General features: G+C 44.7%; 1 protein-coding gene across 2 annotated transcripts in view; it reads left to right on the top strand.

Annotated features, from left to right (window-relative positions):
• The window catches only part of LOC146865550 (baculoviral IAP repeat-containing protein 1-like), a 649,379-nt gene that overhangs the window by 459,680 nt on the left and 167,082 nt on the right, over positions 1 to 22,617 (top strand). For both annotated transcript variants that reach the window (XM_085632368.1, XM_085632367.1), the window contains one exon: positions 991 to 1,158. In XM_085632368.1, the coding sequence (XP_085488494.1) occupies positions 991 to 1,158 (168 nt within the window). The remainder of the gene's footprint in view (positions 1 to 990; positions 1,159 to 22,617) is intronic.

Genomic DNA, 22,617 nt, shown 5'->3' with positions numbered 1-22,617 from the left:
CAAAGCAGCCGCTCTGTTTTTCATCTGAATGCCCTGCCCTTTGGGCAGTGGGAGTTTGTGGCTTGCCTTGGGGCAGTGCATTCCATGTAATAGAGGGTACTTTCCCTGTTTGCGCCTGGTCACCTGTTTTAAAGTGCAACGGTCGCAAACAGGGAAAGTGCGCTCTTTCCATAATAGGGCCCCTGGGCTGTAATATATGAAGTGTCATGGTGGGGTGCACCGGGTGTTTGTGCCCACATGTTGAGCCCCTAGGTTGTGATCTCAAGGAAACATTCCCTCATTTGTATCGGGGTTTGGCCCCATGTACAAGAGGAACTACTTTGCCTTTATGCCTGCAGAATGTTATCGAACGAAGTGCAGAGGCAAAGAGGCCACCAGGAGACACAATGACTGCTTCACATACAGGTGGCACTCAGTCACAGCCCCCCGCCTACGAGTGTGCCTTTTGAAAGGATGGTAGAGGTGGACCAGGGACCCCCCAGGCATCCCTTTGCAGGCAAGTGTAATCTCTCACTGCAGCTGCCTGAAGTGGCATGTCTGCCCCCTTTAAAACAGGGTCTGTGCCGTCCATTGAGAGACTGACGTCTATCTTCAAATAGCCAGTCAGCCTTTCACTAATGTGCTATTCACAGTGCAGGTGAGGCTCTCTGCTTGCACTCTGAAGAGCGCATTCCCAGTAGTAGGGTGCTGTGTTTCGGTCTGTACCCACCGCACCCAATTACAGATGTGCCACTGTGCAGAGTGGGCCAATGCTCCCCAAACGAAATACGGCCCCAGGTTATCAGGTTTTAATAATATTGTGTGATTATAATAGATCCCGCTACATGTTCAAACCAGAGCAGTTTTAAATATTAAATGTATATATATATAAAATGACAATAACAGTCGTCAGGTATATACCTGTGAGCAGCAGACATGAGCCACAAGGTGTTTGGATTTAGGAATATACATGATGGTGGCCGATTAAACTTTCTATTTCTTTCCACACAGCAACAGCTTTGGTTTCTCTGGTTCATCTGGAAGAACTCATTCTCCCAGAGGGTTCAGGAATATTGGAGACAGCGACATCCATAATACAGTGTTTTCAACATCTCAAGAACCTCAGTGTACTTTCTTTCTCAAATACCTCGTTGGATGACCAGAGCCTTTTGGAGTTGGGTGAGCTGAGCCAACAGATTGTAATACATTAGAGAATTCAACATCAGCTATCGAACACTGCATTTCAACTAAGTTCATGTTTTTAACCTTCATAGCAGATTGTAGGATCATGCAGCAGATGCCATGAGCTATTTCCAAATGACTGTCAGTGACATCGCTGCTAACTTTTACATTTTGAACAGCCTGTCATAGTATTCAGGCTACAAGGGAAGTGGCTCAGAAGGACCCTTCCTTCATGTAAGGTGATTTCTTTAACCTACTATTGTGCCTTTGAGAGACCCATCTCCCCTGTTGTACCGAAGAAAAACTTTTGCCTGGATATGCATCATTGTTACATGAGCTTGGCCATGTCCCTCACGTTATATAGAAATTGAACAGAAAACACAATAAGACTGCAGTGTGCAGTTATGGCTGCCAGCCAGGACTGTTTGGTCATCAGGCGCTGATGTTATTTTTCTGCATGATTGCAGCCCTAATCTAGGCATTTATAAGCAAAATCCCATAAAAGGCTTGCCAGTGGCTAGAAATGCGCGGTGCCACACTCCCTGCCTGTCGCAAGTATGTCCTCACTGATGTAAGTAGCATGACAGATCCTATTATAACCATGAGAAACTTGCTGTACGGCGGTGGTACCGTAGCTGGGAATCAGGAACATGAGGTACTTCATCTGTCTGCACAGATGCGGCTGCCATCATATGTAGCTACTTCTGAAGAACACAACTTTCCCTCTGCATGCATTCCTCTCAAGTGAATCCACTGACACAAGGATCCTACATTTTGCTTGAAGCTGAACCCAGGCTAGCAGCACACCGTTATGCAGGAATCCAGAGCTGTCGCTGGGCTCCTGCTAAATAAACCCGCAACATGTACAATATCTCTGATCCTGAGTCTGGAATATTTTTGATTGTCCCTCTTACACCTCGTCTCCCTCTCACACCTCCTCCTATTTCAAAGGTAGTGAGATGTTTCTGTTTTTTCAATATATTAGAGCAGAGTGCAGTTAACAAGTCTTTTGTCAATTTTTCTTACCGTGATACACTTAACTTGCGTGGAGGCTTCTACCACGAGGCGTTCTTTTCCTGTATACCCAATCTGAATGAGCAACAGCAATATTTCTACTTGAAGATGCGATTCAAGATCATTCGAATTTCTGTTCTAGATTCTCAAGCGTTTTCCCTCGAGGGCACTTACGTCTTCTAGTGCTCTGGTGCTCTGGGGTATTTTAAATGAACGACTGCCATTGGACAAAGTAGATATCCTATAGGTGGTCAACAGGGTAAGCCTTTTTAAGCAGTGATGTGTAATGTACACATAGATATGTGCACACAGAATTCTAGCAGAAGTTTCATGGGATTTGTGAATCCCTTGAGACTACCAAGATAAGCAAGATCTCAACATGACGAGGCACACTTAGAATTTTCATTTTGTTGATATCTTCAATAACATATGGTATTCGCTAAGTGCTTTGAATCTTCCCCACAGTAATGTCTGTTATATTTTGGACTGTCTCTTACATAATGACCTGTCAAGAAGAGGGAGATGTTCTTTTATGTCACAATGATACTAGATAGAGATATAGTCTAGTCCTCTATTAAATCCATCATGATAAATTCACTGTCAGCCTCTGTGTACCTACTACTTACTCTCTTCAGTGCACAGAACACACAGAATCACACACTGCAGCTGTTTTCTTAGCACTCTCTTTGGCTTTAGAGTTTGTTCATCGAAAACTATTTCTCTCCATGTCTTGTTTACAGCTGAACTTCGGCCAAAGCCACACCTCTACAGTGAAGTATTCTATAACTTCACAGATATGTATGTTCATAAAATGTAATCTCTTGCTTTTTTGTATGCCTACTCAAATTTCTGGGACATGTGACTCTTCAAATCTAATCATGCATATTCATCATCATGCAGAAGGCTGGAACGTTAATCTGAAATAAAAAAAAATACTAGGATGACTACACTAATATAAACTTATATTACCTAGCCTTCACTACTTTAATGTAATCCCTGAGTATGGCGCAGTGCCAACCGTTTATCACAATCCATCACTAACTCTGCAGCTAATTCAATCCTCTTCATCCTGCTTGAGTATCTGCTACCTTCCACATTGTCTTTCACCCCTTTGTAATTTAGAGATTAAATGGGATATGAGAGCGACCCTACGCTCTGTTAGCCTATTCTGTTATATCTGATCATAATCAGGCTGTCTCACTGGCTACCTACACATTAGCTTTCAAATTCTTTCTGTGTGGTGTTCCAAAGGGCTCAGCCCCTTCCACATTACTTTAAGGTTAATTTGCCTTCTCCACGCCATGCTCAATTCCACCGGTCTTGTTTTTTGTTTTCTGTGCGGATGACACATAACTGATAATCCATATAGATAGTGACTATTCAATTACCAAGAATGATTGCATGGATGCATTCACTCTTTGGTTCAGTTCCTATAAAATGCAAATGCTTCTACTTGGAGGTCTTACAGATGTTTGTACAGAGGACTGGTGGTCTTGACAAACCGACACAGATATTCCACTCCACATACTTGTGTTCCCTGCTTTTACCTTCTGGATATGGTAAAAATAAATCTGCCTCTTGCCATCCCCTTCCGGAAAAAAAACAAAAAAACTTTGCTGAGCGGTTATTCTGCTTATGACTGGACTACAGCAGCTCACTTTATTCAGCATACCAAAGCACTGCTCTCTCTGGACTGAAGAGATTTGAAAATTCTGCAAAGTACTTCTTGAAACCAGGACATGTTCTTCAATCACCACACATTTGTCTTCATTACATTGACTACCTGTTGCCAATTTTGGAATTTTTAACACCTGCAGTTCTACAATATTGGTCCTGCTTTATTGCCCCAGCAGTTCATTAAACACTGGCCAATGTAACTTACTAGTGGTTTCCTAGGTACACTATTCTTGCCTGGGAAGCTGATCCTTTATTGCCTCTACTGTGACGGTGTAGACTCACTTCCACATGTTGCATTTAGTTGAAAACTATGTCTTTTCCACTCAAATCTCAAACCCTAGTTAGTCGCTGCAGTGCTTATGTAAATCTCTTCTGATGTCACTCCTTTCAGGCATTCTTTTTCTCCTTTGATTTGATCTCTTTTCTTTTTTACTCTATGTTCCCATCTGGAACCACAGCCATGATACCCTGTTCCAGAGCAGCAGTATCCCTGTACAAATGTATTTAGTTTAGTTCTGCACATACACCCCTCACAATTTGGCTCCCTTCCAGCATTTTCAGTTTTTCAATTGATAGTGCATTTATTAAAATGGAAAATACATGCAGATTTGATGCAACAAGTAGATTTACTAAAACTATGTCCTGCATCAAGAGACCCTGTTGGGTTGTGCACTGTATAATTGTCATTAGTATGTCAATCACAAAAGGTTACAGGAATATTTCTTCAGCATCAAATTCAACGAAACATACTTGGATACACTTCACCAGGATCATGTTGACAGATCCTCAGCACTTTACCTCTGATGGAACACCCACTATCAAAATGGTTAAAACATTGAAATTCAGTGCTTACTTTGTGCTAGTGGTGGGAAGTGCCCTTTCCACTTACATGAAACATTCTTAAGATACTGACATTCAGTTCATAATTTGTGATAGTGATTGCAGATGGTTGTCGAGAGCACTCGTATTTGGGGGTCACCACTTATTTTTCATCATCGAACTATGAACTAGAACAAAAGAAAAAAGGAAGAAAGATGGAAAAAGAGAAAGATAGAAAAACTGTGACACCTAAATAAACAAGACCCTGCCAAAGTGGCGAATGACCAAAATATCAGACATGAAAACCCTGTCAAAAATATTAGGACTACAAAAATATCGTGAACACAACATCTAAGGTAAGACCATCTTTTTTGTATATAATGTCGTTTTTAAGAATATTGCTATATTTAATATTGTTACTTTAATATATTTGTAATAAATATATTTTTTATTGATTTATTACGGATTTGCTAGCATATTAATTTTAAGTACTAGTGTTTTTAGTATAGTTGTTATTGATTTATTACAATATAGCATGTAATTTCAAATGTGTATTTTTTTAAATTAATTTTGTAATTTATAATGTAGTAGCAGGTTGTTTGGACGATAAGGGAATAGGGTGGGAAGTTAATTAAATATAATTATTTTAATGTTGAATATTTGTATTGGTAAATAGATAATATTTGATTATGTTTTATGTAAGTTGTTTAATTATTAATGTATTTTTTTAAGATTAATTTGATAATTTAATTGTATCTTAATTTTTAAATTTACGTTAGTAACTTATATTTTAGTAGCTGGTTGATCAGTTTGTATGGGAACAGAGCGGAAAGTAAACAAAACTGTAATTAAGTTAATTTATATGTTAATTATTTTTTCTGTAAATGTAAATTATAGATTGATTAATATTTTTTAAACTGTCTAATTTTTTATTTGTTATTTTACCTTTTTAAGTTTAATTTGTAAATTATGCCCTATATTTTCAGTTTTATTTTATTGTTAGTAATTTAGGGGCCAGATGTACGACAGTTTTTTGCGGTCGCAAATGGGCATCTGGCCCGTTTGCAACCGCAAAAAACAGATACATAATGTACTAATCCTATTTTGCGAGTCGCTAATCTATTAGCGACTCGCAAAATAGGGTTAGCGACTCGGTATTCAGAAGGGGCGTGCCAAGGGCGTCGCTTCCTAATAGCGAGTGCAAATGCCATATATGAGTGTTTTGCAACCGCATTTGCGGTCGCAAAAAACTCACAGTTTACCACCTACTTCAAGTAGGTGGTAAACCATTCACAAACGGGAAGGGGTCCCAGTGGGACTCCTTCCCCTTTGTGAATGGGTGCGCAAACATTTTTCAAGAGCAGGCAGTGGTCCCAAGTACCACTGCCTGCCCTCAAGAAATGAAACTGGACAGTTGAATTTTTCTTTTTTAAATGCATTCCGTTTTTCTTTAAGGAAAACGGGCTGCATTTAAAAACAAACAGCTTTATTGACAAAGTAGTCCCAGACATGGTGGTCTGCTCTCTGTTGACCCCAGCAGGCCACCATCCCCGGTAGTGGCCCACTTTATCCATGCCTTATTATTAAAATGATTTGTTTTATTTGATTTATTTATTAGTTCAATGTTAAATCTTTTTAGTATTAATATTTGTAAAAGGTATTTTTAAATTCTGTTTTAATTTTATTTGTTTAATTTAAGCAATAATTTAAGTTCATTATTTTTGTATTTAATGTTTTAGTGAAATTAGTTTCAATTAATCAAATCTTTTAAAATGATTTTGTATTTTTTAAAGTTTATATTGGACACATTTTTTTGTATAAAATATGATTTAATAGTTTATTGTTAAATATTATTTTTTTTTCTAGAAAATAATCATGAGTTGAAATGGTATGTGTAGTACTTAGAAAGTTTAACACTTTTCATACTTTTGCAAACATTGGAATGGGAATAGTAAATTTAGCCCTTCGGAACCAACAATTTCCCTACTGATACTTAGACTGGAGTGGGAAAAGGCTAGTTTGTACCCCCATCCACCACTTTTATTAGTGAGTTCTCCGCTATCAGGAATATGCTGGCCAGACATTGGCACTTGGTCAAGTCCGACCCTGTGGTAGGGAGTAAAGTGCCCATCCACCCTTTAATCACATATCAGAAATCGAAATCCATAAAGGATATTCTAGTATGCTGTTAGACTGGTGCACAAAGCGTAAACGAGGGCTGGTTACAAGAGCAGAGAGGATTTCACAAGCGCGGTAGGTGTGAGCCTGCAAAGGAAGTAGCAATCAGAGATCGTATGAGCTACCCATGGGAAAAACACACTACATTAACAAGTTCATCACATGTGGCAGTGATTACTACATTTATGTTCTGGAATGCCCTTGTGGCTACAGATATGTGGGCAGCACTATCTGTCCCGTGAAAAAGAGGATACTAGAGCATTACAGGGTGATTAAAAAACAATGATATCAATTACCTTGTTGCCAGGAATTGGTTTAAGGTTCATAATCAGAACCCTGACCATATGTCATTTTTGGGATTGTCAGGATCTCAACTAGTCTGCGAGGTGGTGAAAGAGAGAAGAATCTGAGACTTCTGGAATCAGAGTATATTATTCTTCTTGGTAGCAAATCCCCAGGAGACTTTAATGAGGATGAGGAGCTTCATGTGCACACCGACTGATGTGAACATTTGGCAGTGATGTTCTGTGCAGTTATCTCTTTTCCCCTCCAAGCAACCCCCTCCCCTTCTTTGATGGGTTGGTTGTGGAAAGCCTCTTTATTTCTTTTTGATGGAGTTATACGAGATGTATTTTACATGTATGTAAGACAAATGGGTTTTCTCTCGAAGTAACCTGACGTTCTTAATTATTGTTCTTTGGTTGGCTGGCGGCTGCTGACCTCAGCTTTTTCTGTCTCATTACCATCAAACTGTCTCTTTTAAGCAACGTCCCCTCCTTTTTCAAGCTGGGCACTTGGATTTTTGATTTTTAATTGTACCTCTGTTTTCCAAAGGGTAACATATTCAGATGCACTTATTTTCATTTTTTATACCCAAAATTTAAATTTACACACTTTCTGCAGCATACCTTTGTGCCGGGGGGCTTTGGAATGGGTTGATGAGCCCTTTCGCTTTCATATTAGCTATGAGGCTTGTAACAAACAATGACAACATGAGATTACAGAGGTGGCTGTGACCACTTGACCCGTGATCTGTTCAATCTCTATTGCTAATACTAGGATTCGGAATACCGTGTAGTACCTATACTATGACAATGAATATGTGCGTTGTGTCACTATGTCTCTAGCCACTAGGCAGGGTTTGATTGCCATGTCTTTATACTTTATCACACTGATCATGCTCATTATACATTGATAAAGTCTTTCCTTAAGGGTATGCGTGTTAGGTTACAATATCTGTAGCCACCAGATGGGGAAATAATGCCATGTGTTTTTGCTTTCACGCATTTTTCGTGCTCATTATGTATTGCCAATATCTTTCCTTGATTTTCTTTTAATTTTCTGTTTGTATCTTGGAATGTGACAAGGAATGTGCGCACTATGCTACAGAAGTCTCTGGGCTAGGAAATGGTGCTATGTTTTTATTTTTCACAGTTTTAATGCAATGTAATTAAATCTTATTGTATATTTTTTCCAGTGTAATTCTAACTTGTAACCTGTGCACTTTCACATTCATACGAGTATCACTAATATTAGAGGTTATTGGCATGAGCTTTGAACATGGTTGCTAACACGCATGCGGCCCACAAACGGCGATCTGTTTTCTCCACTTTGGGTGATATTCAGCTTTTGACCTTTCAAAGTAAGTAATATGTTTACCAAGGTGAACACTTCTCACACGTATTTATCTTCCTCCCCTACGAGAATAATTTGCCTCAATTGCGCACTTATTTTGCCTGCTCTCCCCCTTTTTCTTCATGTCACAATAGAAATATGCGGCGCTAGTTAGCGCTAAGGTGATTAAGTTATATTTAAAATTATATGTTCATGTTAGGTTTTGATTTCCATTTTTGACACGTCTTTATACAATTTTGAGAACTTTAATTTTATTTTACAAATGCATGCACCAAAGGGGCACACACGTTTTCTAAATCTATGGTTTTATGTTTGTTTTCTAAGGTGATTGAGCACACTGTTTGGTTGGGCCGTCACGATGACTGTCTATGGTTGAAATGTGTTTCCGATTAAACTACTGACAAACCTATGGACTATGGCATGCTAGTATCTTTGTATCTTCACTGCGACACTGTGCTTTTGCTGACATTAATAACAGGACCTGAAACCGTTCTCTTGCACTGGTCGCACTCCTGGTGGAAGTGACCGGGCTTCTGCAGGACTTATTGCAATATATAAATATTTCCTACTGGCGGTTGCCAGTAGGTAGTTATAGTTAGGATCATGTTTCCATAGGAAAAGCATTTTTTACCTTGCCTATATCTTTCGCCCCATTTGATGAATCTTCAATAACTTTTTCAGAACAGTGCCCCGGTGATTCTTGTTGTGCATGGAAAGTTTCAGTGTGATACATCAAGCGGTGGCCGAGAAAAAGGGGGGTAAAAAATGTTCTTCCCATGTTAGTTTCCATAGAGATTTTAGATACGACTACAGCCCGAACCACTGGACGGAACACCAGATTTGGCCGAAAGATAGCTCTTGGTCCAGAAAGAACCTTTTTTCTTATCTGGTGTAAATCCGTTCAGTAGTTTTGGAGATATTAAAGAAAATCCAAATTTATATATATAGGGAAGCAGATCCTTCGCAGATCAATGCACCAGGGGTAATGCTGTTATTGACTGCTTTTAATGTGAATACAAAATTGCAGTTGCCATTTTGTAGAATGGGATTGTGTCTCAGGGGATGAAATATGAAGGCAAATAGTATAGAAAGGGTCAGGGTAGGGGTATCCTGACCCCATGGATGCATTGTGGGTGTGTAAAAGACCTTTTATGAGTTTTAAAATGTTAAGAAACCTAGTTTTTTCACATGGGTGAAGTCGCAACTCCATCACACCACTCAGCGCAGCCCCTGGGTAATGTTGCTGCGGAGTCCCAAATCTTTGCAAAAAAAACTCTTACACACTCATTTAAATAGTAATATACACACTCATAGACCAACTCATAACATAACATAACATTTGTATTTGTAAAGCGCACGTTCATCCCTGACGGGGTATCTTGGCGCTGAATAACAGATGATTATTGTTACCCAACTCAGTGGAGAAGTGTGGTTCAATGATTAGAGCGGCAGACCCTGATGCAGAGGTTTAGCCTCGGCAGGTCTTGGGCTCAAAAATTCCACGGACCTGATAATTCTCTCCTCTGTGCCTATTCCAATCATGGAGTCCCTCTCTGCAACTCTGGGCAATAGCTTGCTTAATCTCCACAACGGCCCCCACAACGCTAAGGATGCCTGGCCTCCACCTTGGGGGTGCCCAGGAGTGGACGCCTCACAGGCGCCTTGAGACCCTTGCGGGTGAGTAGTGCGCTATACAAGTATCAATTTACATCCACACACTCACCCACTCAGAGGGTTATGAACTGACTCACAGACCCACTCACAGACCTTCTCAGACATTTGCACACTCAGACTCAAACACCCACTTACAGACCCACTCAGACACTTGTGCACCCACTCACAGACCCGCTCAGAGACTCATGCACCCACACACAGACACAATTAAACACTCATTCAGCCACTCACAGACCCACTCATACTCACAAACACACTCACAGACCCAATCAGACACTTGTGCATCCACTCAGAGACCTTCTCACATACTTGTGTACCCACTCATAGACCCATTCAGACACTTATGCACCTACTGACAGACCCAGTCAGACACTCATGCAGCCACTCATAGACCCAATCAGCGACTCATGCACCCACTCACAGATCCACTCAGAGACTCACACACACACTCATGTATCCACTCAGAGACTCACACTGTCACTCACAGACCCACTCACCGACCCACTCAGAGACTCACTCACACCCACTCAGAGACTCATACACTCACAGACCCACTCAGTCATGTGCCCACTCACAGACCCACTCAGAGACTTATGCACCCACTCACAGACCCACTCAGAGACTTATGCACCCACTCACAGATGCACTCAGACACTCATGTAGCCACTCACAAACTCTAAGAGACTCATACACCTACTCACAGGCCCACTCACAGTCATGCACCCACTCACAGACCCACTCATAGTCATGCACCCACTAACAGAGTCACTCAGTCATGCATACACTCACAGACCCACTGAAAGACTCAGGCACCCATTCACAGATCCAGTCAGAGACTCACACCCAGTAACAGACATATGCAGACACTCACTCACCCACTCATACACGCATACCCAGTCAGAGACCCACTCAGACTAATGCATCCACTAATAGTCCCACTCAAACACTCACATACCGACTGATTGACCTACTCAGACACTCATGCACCCACTCAGGGACCCACTTATAGACTAACGTATCTAGTCAATGTGGCATTCAGACACTTATGCACCCACACACTGACCTACTCAGAAGCCACACACTGACCTACTCAGAAGCTCATGCACCCATCATAGAATCACTCAGACACTCACACACCCACTCAAAAACACACAAGAGATCCAAAGGAGACAATCCCCAAGAGGGGATAAAGGGGGGGGAGGGGGGGGGGGAAATGTACCACTCCCTAACTAGACAATGAAACTCACAAAAGGAATTTTCCCCTTTGTAACCAGGGTCATTCCTGAAACAAGTGAACTTGAAAGAGAGTGATCCTTTTTAAGGACAAGAACCCTCACTCACCCAAGGGTGACATGCTTCATCATTGAGTTCCCTCCTCACATTGGGACCGCCAGGTCCCAGATGTGGGCTACAACTCCCCACCCAAAAAGGGCAGGTGGAGAGGAGCTGAGGTGTTTTAGGTAGGGAATCCCAAAGAGCAAAAAGGTGAATGAGGGGCAGAGTACACAAACCCAAAAATAGCGAATGTTTAAAACTATCTCAGGGTCCCCAATAGCTTAATTCGGTGGTACCCTTGGATAGGATTAAACAACAAGAGGTTCAAAACAAATATACCCCCTTCATGGGCAACATGTTTCTGCCTCTATATAGACTCAAACCCAGTACTCTAGGCATTCATCAGGACCAGATCATCATTCAAGTCACTCTGCAAAAATCAAGCATCAACAAACAGATGGATATACTGGCAATGTTCTATTGTTGTCACGGAAAGGATGGCTAATTAATACACCATCTCCATCTTTTTAGAGGAATAGTTTTGTACCTCTCTATAGCCACACCGTACCCCTCAGCCACGCTCGGCTCTCAGTACACAAAAGTCTCACTTGGCAACTCCGTGGATGGGGGTCGTGCGGTCTCAATGTGAGATCAAGCATGTCACCCTTGGGTGAGTGAGGGTTCTTGTCCTCTTTCTTTCCAGTTCACTTGTTTCAGGAATGACCCTGGTTACAAAGGGGACGTACCTTTTGTGAGTTTCATACTCATGCACCCACTCACAGTCCCAGTCAGACACTCACAGTCCCACTGAGAGAATCACACACCCACTGACTGACCTAAGCAATCAATCAATCAATCACTGCATTTGTAAAGCGCGCTACATACCCAATAGGGTCTCAAGGCGCTGGGGAGAGGGGTGCTACTGGTTGAAGAGCCAGGTCTTGAGGAGTCTTCTGAAGGCCAGCAGGTCCTGGGTCTGTCGTAGAATGGTGAGAAGAGTGTTCCAGGTCTTGGCGGCGAGGTAGGAGAAGGATCTGCCGCCGGCAGTGGCTTTTCGGATGCGAGGGACTGTGGCGAGGGCGAGGTTGGCTGAGCGGAGGCTTCGGGTGGGGGTGTGGAAGCTGAGTCGGTTGTTGAGGTAGGTGGGTCTGGTGTTGTGCAGTGCTTTGTGTGCGTGGATCAGGAGCTTGAAGGTGATCCTTTTGTTGACGGGGAGCCAGTGCAGGCCTCTCAGGTGGAGTGTGATGTGGCTGCGGCGGGGGACGTCGAGGATGAGTCGGGCCGAGGCGTTCTGGATGTGTTGGAGTCGTCTCAGGAGCTTGCTTGTAGTTCCTGAGTAGAGGGCGTTCCCGTAGTCGAGTCTGTTGGTGATGAGGGCCTGGGTAACGGTTTTTCTCGTGTCGAGGGGGATCCATTTGAAGATCCTGCGGAGCATACGGAGGGTGTTGAAGCAGGACGCGGAGACGGCGTTGACTTGCCTGGTCATGGAGAGAGTGGAGTCGAGGATGACCCCTAGGTTGCGTGCGTGGTCCGTGGGTTCCGGGGCTGTGCCTAGTGACGTGGGCCACCAAGAGTCGTCCCAGGCTGATGGGGTGGGTCCGAGAATGAGGTCCTCTGTCTTGTCTGAGTTCAGCTTCAGTCTGCTGTCCTTCATCCAGTCGGCTACGGCCTGCATTCCTCTGTGGAGGTTAGCTTTGGCAGTGTGGGGATCTTCGGTGAGGGATATGATCAGCTGGGTGTCGTCGGCGTAGGAGATGATGTTGAGGTTGTGTTGTCGTGTGACCGTGTTGTATGTACTTTCTTATCCACTGAGATTATGTACCTAATCAGACACATGCTCATTCATAGACATGCTCAGAGACTTACACACACACACACACATACACCCACTCACAGACTTGTGCATCTACTCACAGACCCAATCAGAGACCCAGTAATAGGCATACACAGACAGTCACAAACCCACTCACTCACTCAAGCATCCAGTCAGAGACCCACTCACTACTGCATCCACTCATAGTCCCACTCAGACACTCATGCACCCACTGACTGACCTAAGCAGACACCCACCCATTCACAGACCCACTCAGAGACTCACACACACACTCATGCACCCACTAAGAGACTCATGCACCTACTCACAGACCCACTTAGAGACTCATGCACCTACTTACAGACCCCCTCAGGCTCACACACCCACTCATAGACCCAGTCAGAGACTTATGCACTTACTCTCAGACCCACTCAGAGACACACACTCACTCACAGACCCACTCTGAGACCCATGTACTCACAAACCCATTCAATCATGCACCCACTCAGACAGTAATGCACCTACTCACACACCTACTCAGAGACTTATGCACCCATTCACAGACCCACTCAGAGACTTATGCACCCACTCACAGACCCACTCAGAGACACATGCACCCACTCACAGATATACTCAGACACTCACTTACCCACTCACTCACACTCAAGCACCCAGTCATAGACCCACTCACTATGCATTCACACACCCACTCAGAGACTTGTGCACCCACTCATAGACCCACTCAGAGACTCACTCACCCACTTACAGATGCACTCTGACACTCATGCAGCCACTCACAGATCCTCTCAAAGACTCATACACCCACTCACAGACCCACTCACAGCCCCACTCATCCACTCACAGACCCACTGAGAGACTCACACACCCATTCATAGATCCAGTCAGAGACTAACATACCAAGTAACAGACATACACAGACACTCACACGCACCCAGTCATAGACCTACTCACAGACTAATGCATCCACTCATAGTCCTACCCAGACAATCATGTACCCACCGACTGGCCTAATCAGACACTCATGCACTCATTCAGAGACCCACTCATAGACTAACACATCCAGTCATAGTGCCAGTCAGACACTCATGCACCCACACACCAACCCACTCAGAAGCTCATGCACCCACTCACAGACTCAGTTAGATACTTATGCAAGCACTCACTCACCACTCAGACAGGTATGCACCATGTCTGACACTCACCGAGACACTGATGCACCCACTCTTAGAGCTGTTGAGACACTTATGCCCCTACTCACACATCCACTCAGAAAGTGTTGTATGTACTTTCTTATCCACTGAAATTGTGTGCCCACTTACACACACATTTAGACACTCAAAAAACTACTTACACAGGCATTGTCACATGAATAGAGTCACAATGTGAGTTATACATTTCAAATGTGTTGTTGTGCATTGAATTCATGCTTGTGCTTTGTGGCTCCACAACAGAGTTGAGTAATTGTTTATTAAAAAAAGTATATATTATTTACTATTGGATAATAGGATGGCTCTTAAAAGAACAATTGTTGTGTTTGTGTGTAGATGCTTACTACACATAAAATAGAATGCAGGCTTCAAAGTTGTTAAGGAATATGCTGTTGCCAGAAAAATGTACTCCGTCACTCTGCTGCATGTCGAAGCGCAAGTTGCTGTAGATGGAGCCCATGATGTGGTCTTTAAGGAATGCAGAAACTGTTTTAGCAACATGTTTCTTGGCTTTGTCTTTTGTTGACAGCATTTGTCTGACGATTTCTATTGTTGCCTTTGGCAAATGTTAGAGTACACCAAGGCAGTGTGAGAGAAAGTGCCATTAATTGGCCAAAGGTCTCCTTCATTGCAATTTCCAATCCTACCCCAGTAGGAGTGCCTAGGTCATTGCCACCACAGTGCAGAATTGAGAGGTCTGCATATTGGCAATCTGCAATACTCTCAACCAAAGGTAGCAATTGCTGCTACTTTAACCCTCTCTGGCTAATCCAAGTAATGTCCACATTAGGCAAACCCAAGTCCCTGTTAATTCTACTCTTCAAAGCAAGCACTCACTCACCACTCAGACAGGTATGCACCATGTCTGACACTCACCGAGACACTGATGCACCCACTCTTAGAGCTGTTGAGACACTTATGCCCCTACTCACACATCCACTCAGAAAGTGTTGTATGTACTTTCTTATCCACTGAAATTGTGTGCCCACTTACACACACATTTAGACACTCAAAAAACTACTTACACAGGCATTGTCACATGAATAGAGTCACAATGTGAGTTATACATTTCAAATGTGTTGTTGTGCATTGAATTCATGCTTGTGCTTTGTGGCTCCACAACAGAGTTGAGTAATTGTTTATTAAAAAAAGTATATATTATTTACTATTGGATAATAGGATGGCTCTTAAAAGAACAATTGTTGTGTTTGTGTGTAGATGCTTACTACACATAAAATAGAATGCAGGCTTCAAAGTTGTTAAGGAATATGCTGTTGCCAGAAAAATGTACTCCGTCACTCTGCTGCATGTCGAAGCGCAAGTTGCTGTAGATGGAGCCCATGATGTGGTCTTTAAGGAATGCAGAAACTGTTTTAGCAACATGTTTCTTGGCTTTGTCTTTTGTTGACAGCATTTGTCTGACGATTTCTATTGTTGCCTTTGGCAAATGTTAGAGTACACCAAGGCAGTGTGAGAGAAAGTGCCATTAATTGGCCAAAGGTCTCCTTCATTGCAATTTCCAATCCTACCCCAGTAGGAGTGCCTAGGTCATTGCCACCACAGTGCAGAATTGAGAGGTCTGCATATTGGCAATCTGCAATACTCTCAACCAAAGGTAGCAATTGCTGCTACTTTAACCCTCTCTGGCTAATCCAAGTAATGTCCACATTAGGCAAACCCAAGTCCCTGTTAATTCTACTCTTCAAAGCAAACTCTCTGGCCCAAAAGATACAGCTGTGGCCCACAATCCACACTCAAATCATTTTGAAGGAAAGAGCAGTAGCACACAGGATGAGGCTGCAGCTGAGTCGGACAGTTGTTAGAATGAGAGGCAGTTAAAATGGAGGAGTGGACCTGGTTTCAGAAAAGTAGGTTTTTGATTAGATGGTGTAAATAATTAGATAGCTAAAAATAGATAGTGATTAAATAGGTAAAGTAAATAGATCTGTGATTGGTTCTACTTTTATTTAAGACATGTTATACTGTTGTGGATATGCTTACATTTTCAAACAGTCAACCACAGCTGCTACTGGTGACCTTGAATTTGGTATACTCCTGTTAGAAAGTAGTGTGAACTTTTGACTTATTAGCACAATAGGGGGGATATTCTCAAGAACGTGTGATAATTATCGCAAAATTAGCTTAATGTAACTTTGCACATTGCAGTCTATCGTGACAAAATAACAGCGTGTTAACGTTGTATTCCCAACCCAGCGGCACCATGCGGTAGTCTCACAATATCGCACCAAATGAATGCAACACCCCAAAAATGCGCAACATGAACGCGAAAAAAGTTGCGATGCCCTAAATCGCGATACAATAATCAGCAACAACCAGTGACAGGCCTGCAATTCCCACATGTCATGCAAGAAAATGAACTATAAAAGCAACAAAAAAAACACACCAAAACCAAAATAAACTGCGTAGCACCATGGATGCACCCGGACCGAGTGCAGAGGACAACTTGAACCCCACAAGCCATACGGAGGACCAGTCAGGAACACCCCGTGGCCGGGGAAGGGCAAGGAGAAGAGGAAGAGGAAGACAGGGTTCAGTCTACAGGAAAACCGGATCCTCGTCACTGAGGTGATAGAAAACTACCAACAACTGTTCGTCACCTCCACTGTGTCACTGGCAACAAAAACGGAAATATGGCAGTGCATCGTGAACAACGTGAATGCAGTCGGAGTGTTGAGGAGGTCAATGGAGGAGGTCAAGAGGTGCTGGCATGATGTGAAAAGCCAAACCAAGCAGAAACTCGCTGCCAATAGGAAGGCAGCAATGGCGACTGGAGGGGGACGTCCTGCGCCACAGGAGGAGCTGAAGGAAATGGTGGCCACAGTCATCAGTGTGGAGACGGTGCAAGGAGTTGGGAGTCCAGACACAGGTTGATATGACCTGACCCAACAGCAACAGGGTGAGTAACGACCAGGGACTGGGGAGACGGTGGGAGTTCGGCACAATGGCACACATGCACAATTATGTGTAGCACACTGCACACCCACAATGATTTTGGAACATGTCTCTGATACCCTTGGCACACTGCAGCACACATAGAAACACCAAGTAGGCCCCTGTCCCTGATGTGCACAAAGGGGCCCCCCTCCCTATCACCAATCCCACAACCTGCCCATGCATATGTGCTGAATTCAGCAAAGCAGCGGCTCTGTGAGCCACACTGATAATGCAAGTGACACTGCATGGCTGCAGTCAAAATACATGACATGGTGCATGACACGGCACTGAGGTGGCCCAGTGTGGATCACATCCTCAAAGTAACAGGTCACACCCTGACACATCCACGTGCACATACAACCCCTGGACGTCAACAACACATCTGCAGACAAACAATGCACAAGAGTGCAAAAACCATCCAAGAGCACAAATTACCCAAGTCGCCAACATCTCAGCACCGTAAAAGCACACAAGTCAAAGGCACACCGCCTCAAAGGGATAAGGGCCTGCTAAATCAGAGCTGCAGGGGCGACTCTCCCACAATGCAGCACACACACATAGCAATCAAAGCACATCAACATTGATGACAATGTGGTACAAAGTACAACACTTTCACTACAGGACAGAGGACACAACTGGTGCTGCTTGTGTGTAGAAACTGGCCAATCACATCTGGCGTAGCAGGAAACTGTGATGATAATGTACGAGTACAACTTCACATCCGTCATGTAGTCGAAATGTCCACTGTCTCCCATAAAATAGCCAGCTCCTCCTAAACAGTCACAATGTACATTGTTATGCAGTCTGTATGTAAACATGTACAATGCATTAACAGTCATGGAACACACTGTTAACCTGCATCTCCCCCTTACATTGCATAGGGACAATCAACACCTCCTGCAGAGCAGACCAGACATCTCTTCAGTGATGATGAAGAGGACCCCTGGTCATCTGCTCCGACACCCTTCAACGGCTCTTAGACAGCCTCCGCACCCCACCTCCAGGAGCAGCCCAGCTGCATCGAGGTGACCCCACCCCCTGCACAGACCACACAGCAGAAAGCACCCACCACCACGGCTGGCTCCCAGCACCCCACGTAAAAACACATGGCCTTCCAACGCCGGGTGTTAGACTGCCAGAGGCGGCTGGCTGAACAGGTGCGGTGAGTTTCAACCTCATGGCAGACAAACTAGATGCCATACGTGGGTGTATAATTCCCATCAGGGACCATGTACAGTCCCTAACGGACACCCACAGTCCATTCCATGCTATACAACAATCATTGGCTGACCTTGCTGGGGCCATTACTCGGATACAAGAACTTTCTAGTCAGACAGGCTCCAGCAATGACAGCATAGAGTTGGCACAGATGCGGAGGACAATAGAAACCATGGAGCGGATGCAGACTGGAAGGATGGCTGCCACGGCTGAACACCAGCGAGATGTAGCTGGGATCTTCCATGCCCTTCAGATCCTCATCTTGCCATTGCTGCCACAGAGCCTGTCCCAGATGACTGCTGCAGGAACTTCGACACACACATCTCCGCCCCCTGATGTGTCATTGGCACACAGTGATGCAGCCATAACACCTCCGCCCCCTGATGTGTCAGTGGCACACAGTGATGCAGGCCTACCACCTCCGCCCCCTGATCTGTCAGTGGCACACAATGATGCAGCCATAACACCACCACACACACCTGACACACCGTACACAGAAGACATATCAGAGGAGTAAGATGTGGATGGTAATGACTGTGTGAGAAAGGAGGTTGTAGCATTGATCCCCACCATATGGCCTGTTCCTGCCTGGTTCAGCCCTCTGCATCATGCCCTGGAACAACACCTTCCACTGTCCCCCGAAACACTCTGCGACATTCACCTGGACCCAGATTTTGACTGCCATATCTGCTCTGGTTATCAGTGACACAGCAATTAGGCTGCGGACTGAACTCTTCCTCTTCCGATTAACTTATATCATTCCCCAAAGCACTCTGGTTGGCCCTCCACTGGGCAACCATGTAATGTGTGGTTTGCATGGCCATGTACTGCTCCAGCTCCGACACTCCACAGAATGTGAGTAAAACATTCCAAATCACGCAGATGTGTCATGTCTATGTTCAATCAAGTATAAAAGTATGGATGAATGTAAGGACATTGATTGCACAAAAAGGTACACCCTGGGAAATGACATCAATGCTCATGGTTGACCCTGATCCACATTGCCAATTAGATGACTATGAAGGTGTGAACTAGCTGAGGCCTCATTGCTCATGAACTACAATTTCGCAATCCCCAACGTAGCCCCACGTCCATGTATTAAATAGGGCTGTGTGTAAAAATGTCAAATTCGGTAGCAGCCATAAAGTAGTGTCCCCATCACATGTGACAACAGAACATCTCTTCGCATACCTACTCACACTCAACTGTGTGGACACAGCCTGTTTTGAAGGGCCACAACATGCAGACCAATGCTTTAGACACTAACAGGCTGCATAGGAACATGTAGAGGTGCAAGAAATGGGGAGGCAAATGTGAACACCAATCATTACGGATGGCAACGGTCTCAGACCACCTTGCCTTGCTGGACGAGTCATGTGATGTTTGGCATCTGCTTATTGTCCCGTGTCAGGGGACACGACTCACAGTATTTGTGGAATCTGCATAGTGCTGTACCACCGGACTGCTCTGACTGTATGCTCTGCTGGCATTGAGCAGGTGAAAGGGTCCAAGAAGGTCACATGTACTACTACATTGCCATGTGTGTACTCTCCCTCCAGCAGTATGTCAGATTTAGGAACGTTGCCAAATGACGCTGTTCAGCTCCGCCCATGGGACTGCCTCACCTTGCACAGGTGTGTGTCAACACGCGTAGGTGCACGCACATGCATTCTGAGTCCAGGCGAATACAGACATGTTCCCTGTTGTGGTGGGATATGTGACCATTCCTCCAAGATGCAACAAGGTGTTGGGACCTGTACTCTGGGTTACAATCAGTTGTGGCGGCAGGAACGTAGTTACTCATCCATGAATGCGAGCGCAGCTTCCTGGGCAATCAGTTCCAAGAGTATGTTGTTGTCGAGTTCAATGAACATGAGGGCGAGCCAATCCATTAACTGGTCCAGACAGATGTGCTCCATCCATACCGTTTCACCAATCCGCAACACAGCCCAATAGGGGAGCGCCTCGATGTGGTCACTGCACATGAGGACTTGTGCAATCTCCCATGCCCAGCTGCCAGCACACATGCCAAATATCAAGGCATCCCATGCACGGGTATTACGGTTACACTCCTGGTCGTGGGCCAATAGGGGGCGCACACACAAGTCATAATCCAGTTCAGCTACCGTTGTGTTGGATAGGCTGACATCCATGGGCCACTCGAATATGCATGATCGACAGTGGAACCAGGGCTGGATGCAGGTGAGGTACGCAAGACAGAAGCTCAAACGGTAACTGATGCGCAACACTGCCAATCCCAGTGCTCCAAACAAATACAGCATAAGTGCATGGTACAGTTCCATGTGACAGGGGTTGTGTATGTGCCCAGGATGTCCTGCCATTGCATTGGTGGGTCTCATAGAACCGGCATTCTTCTGACCTGCGACAGTTATGTGAATGATATGCCACAGCTTGTGTACGTAAGTGTCAAGGGCATCCCATGGGCATCCCAAAGGCGTCCCTGCTTGAGGAGTACCTCAAGCAGGGACTTCTGTGTGTGGGGTGTGGATACATTGGTCTTTCATTAGCGCTGTGCGTGGTGTGGGATTCGTCATCATCTGCTATGGTATCTCTCTCAGGGGGTTCCAGCCGCATTCAAGACCAAGGTCGGAGTTGCAGATGTCCTTCCGCCTTATGTATTGAGACAAAGGAGCTTTCATCCTTAATGTTAGTCTGACTACTGCTTGCATTTTGGAAATGTGATGTGGCTTTCGCGCTGCAATTGAGGCCAGGCCTTAGGCTTATGGTGCACCAATAGCGATACACACACAACAGTTGGCATGTATGAGCCAAGGACCTGATTGCCCTTGCGCTCCTTGTACAATCTATGTCTTTCTCTCTCTTTCTCTCTCTCAGACCAGCCAGATCTGCGATAAGAACTCAAAACATGCGATAAGGCGCGTTAATAGCAAGAAATTAACACCTGCTCTGACCTGGTGTAAAGTCGGACTACAACCGGCACCAGAAAAGGGAGCCCATACCACAGCCACACCTGAAGAACAACAGATGCCATGGAGCCAACGATCATGCAGCTTGGAGCCCCAACAGGGCCACAACATCCATCACCACCACCCCCAGGACTCCCCACCCTCGGACAATCCACGCCCCCCTCCCGGACCAACACTAAGGCAGCGAAGAAAAATACACCGACCTCCTGAAAAATGCACCAGCACCACAGACCCAACACCAGGGAATGTCATTGCCCACAACAGGCTCAAAAGGACAACCATCCTACGCATTCTGACCACCATTACCCACAGGCTGTCGGTACCAATACAGGGGACAACCAACATCCCTCCGCAGACAAGGCTGCTGGCTGTGCTGCACCTGTTGGCCTCTGGGACCTCCCAACCAACAAATGCCAAAGTCGGATGAGTCCCACAGCCACCACAATCCAAGTCCATGTCAACTGTCTCGATGCCATCATCAGCTTGGTACCCCAGTACCCATACTTCCCCCACACTGCGCATTAACAGCTGGAGACCAAGCAAGGTGACTACGCCATAGCTGCCTTCCCGCACATGTCAGGGGGCAATTGACTTCACACATGTCCTACTTGTGCCCCTGGTGACACTGCACACAATTACCTCAACAGAAAGCACACGCATTCCATCAATGTGCAGGCAACAGTGGACCACCTGGGAATCGTCACCAACGTCGTCGCCAACTACCCAGGCAGTGTGAATGATTCCTACCCCTAAACACAGTCCATCACCAACCAGCGCTAACAGGATGGCACCAATGGAAATGCACTGCTCATTGGCAAGTACCAAAGAAACACACACCCCCACTCCACCATTATGCAAATCACAACTCTGGGAATGCACACGTCACAGACTCACATCCAACATGCCCAACAACATGCCCACCCACCAGACACGACAGCACAACTTACTGTGGCAACCTGGGCTAGCCATACACATGAGCCATCAACTGCATGGCACCTCAGTCACACACTAGCGGAATGTG

This window comes from Triturus cristatus, chromosome 2_1, assembly GCF_964204655.1.
Source record: "Triturus cristatus chromosome 2_1, aTriCri1.1, whole genome shotgun sequence".
Taxonomy (NCBI): Eukaryota; Metazoa; Chordata; class Amphibia; order Caudata; family Salamandridae; genus Triturus; species Triturus cristatus.
This window is presented reverse-complemented; position numbering and strand designations above follow the sequence as displayed.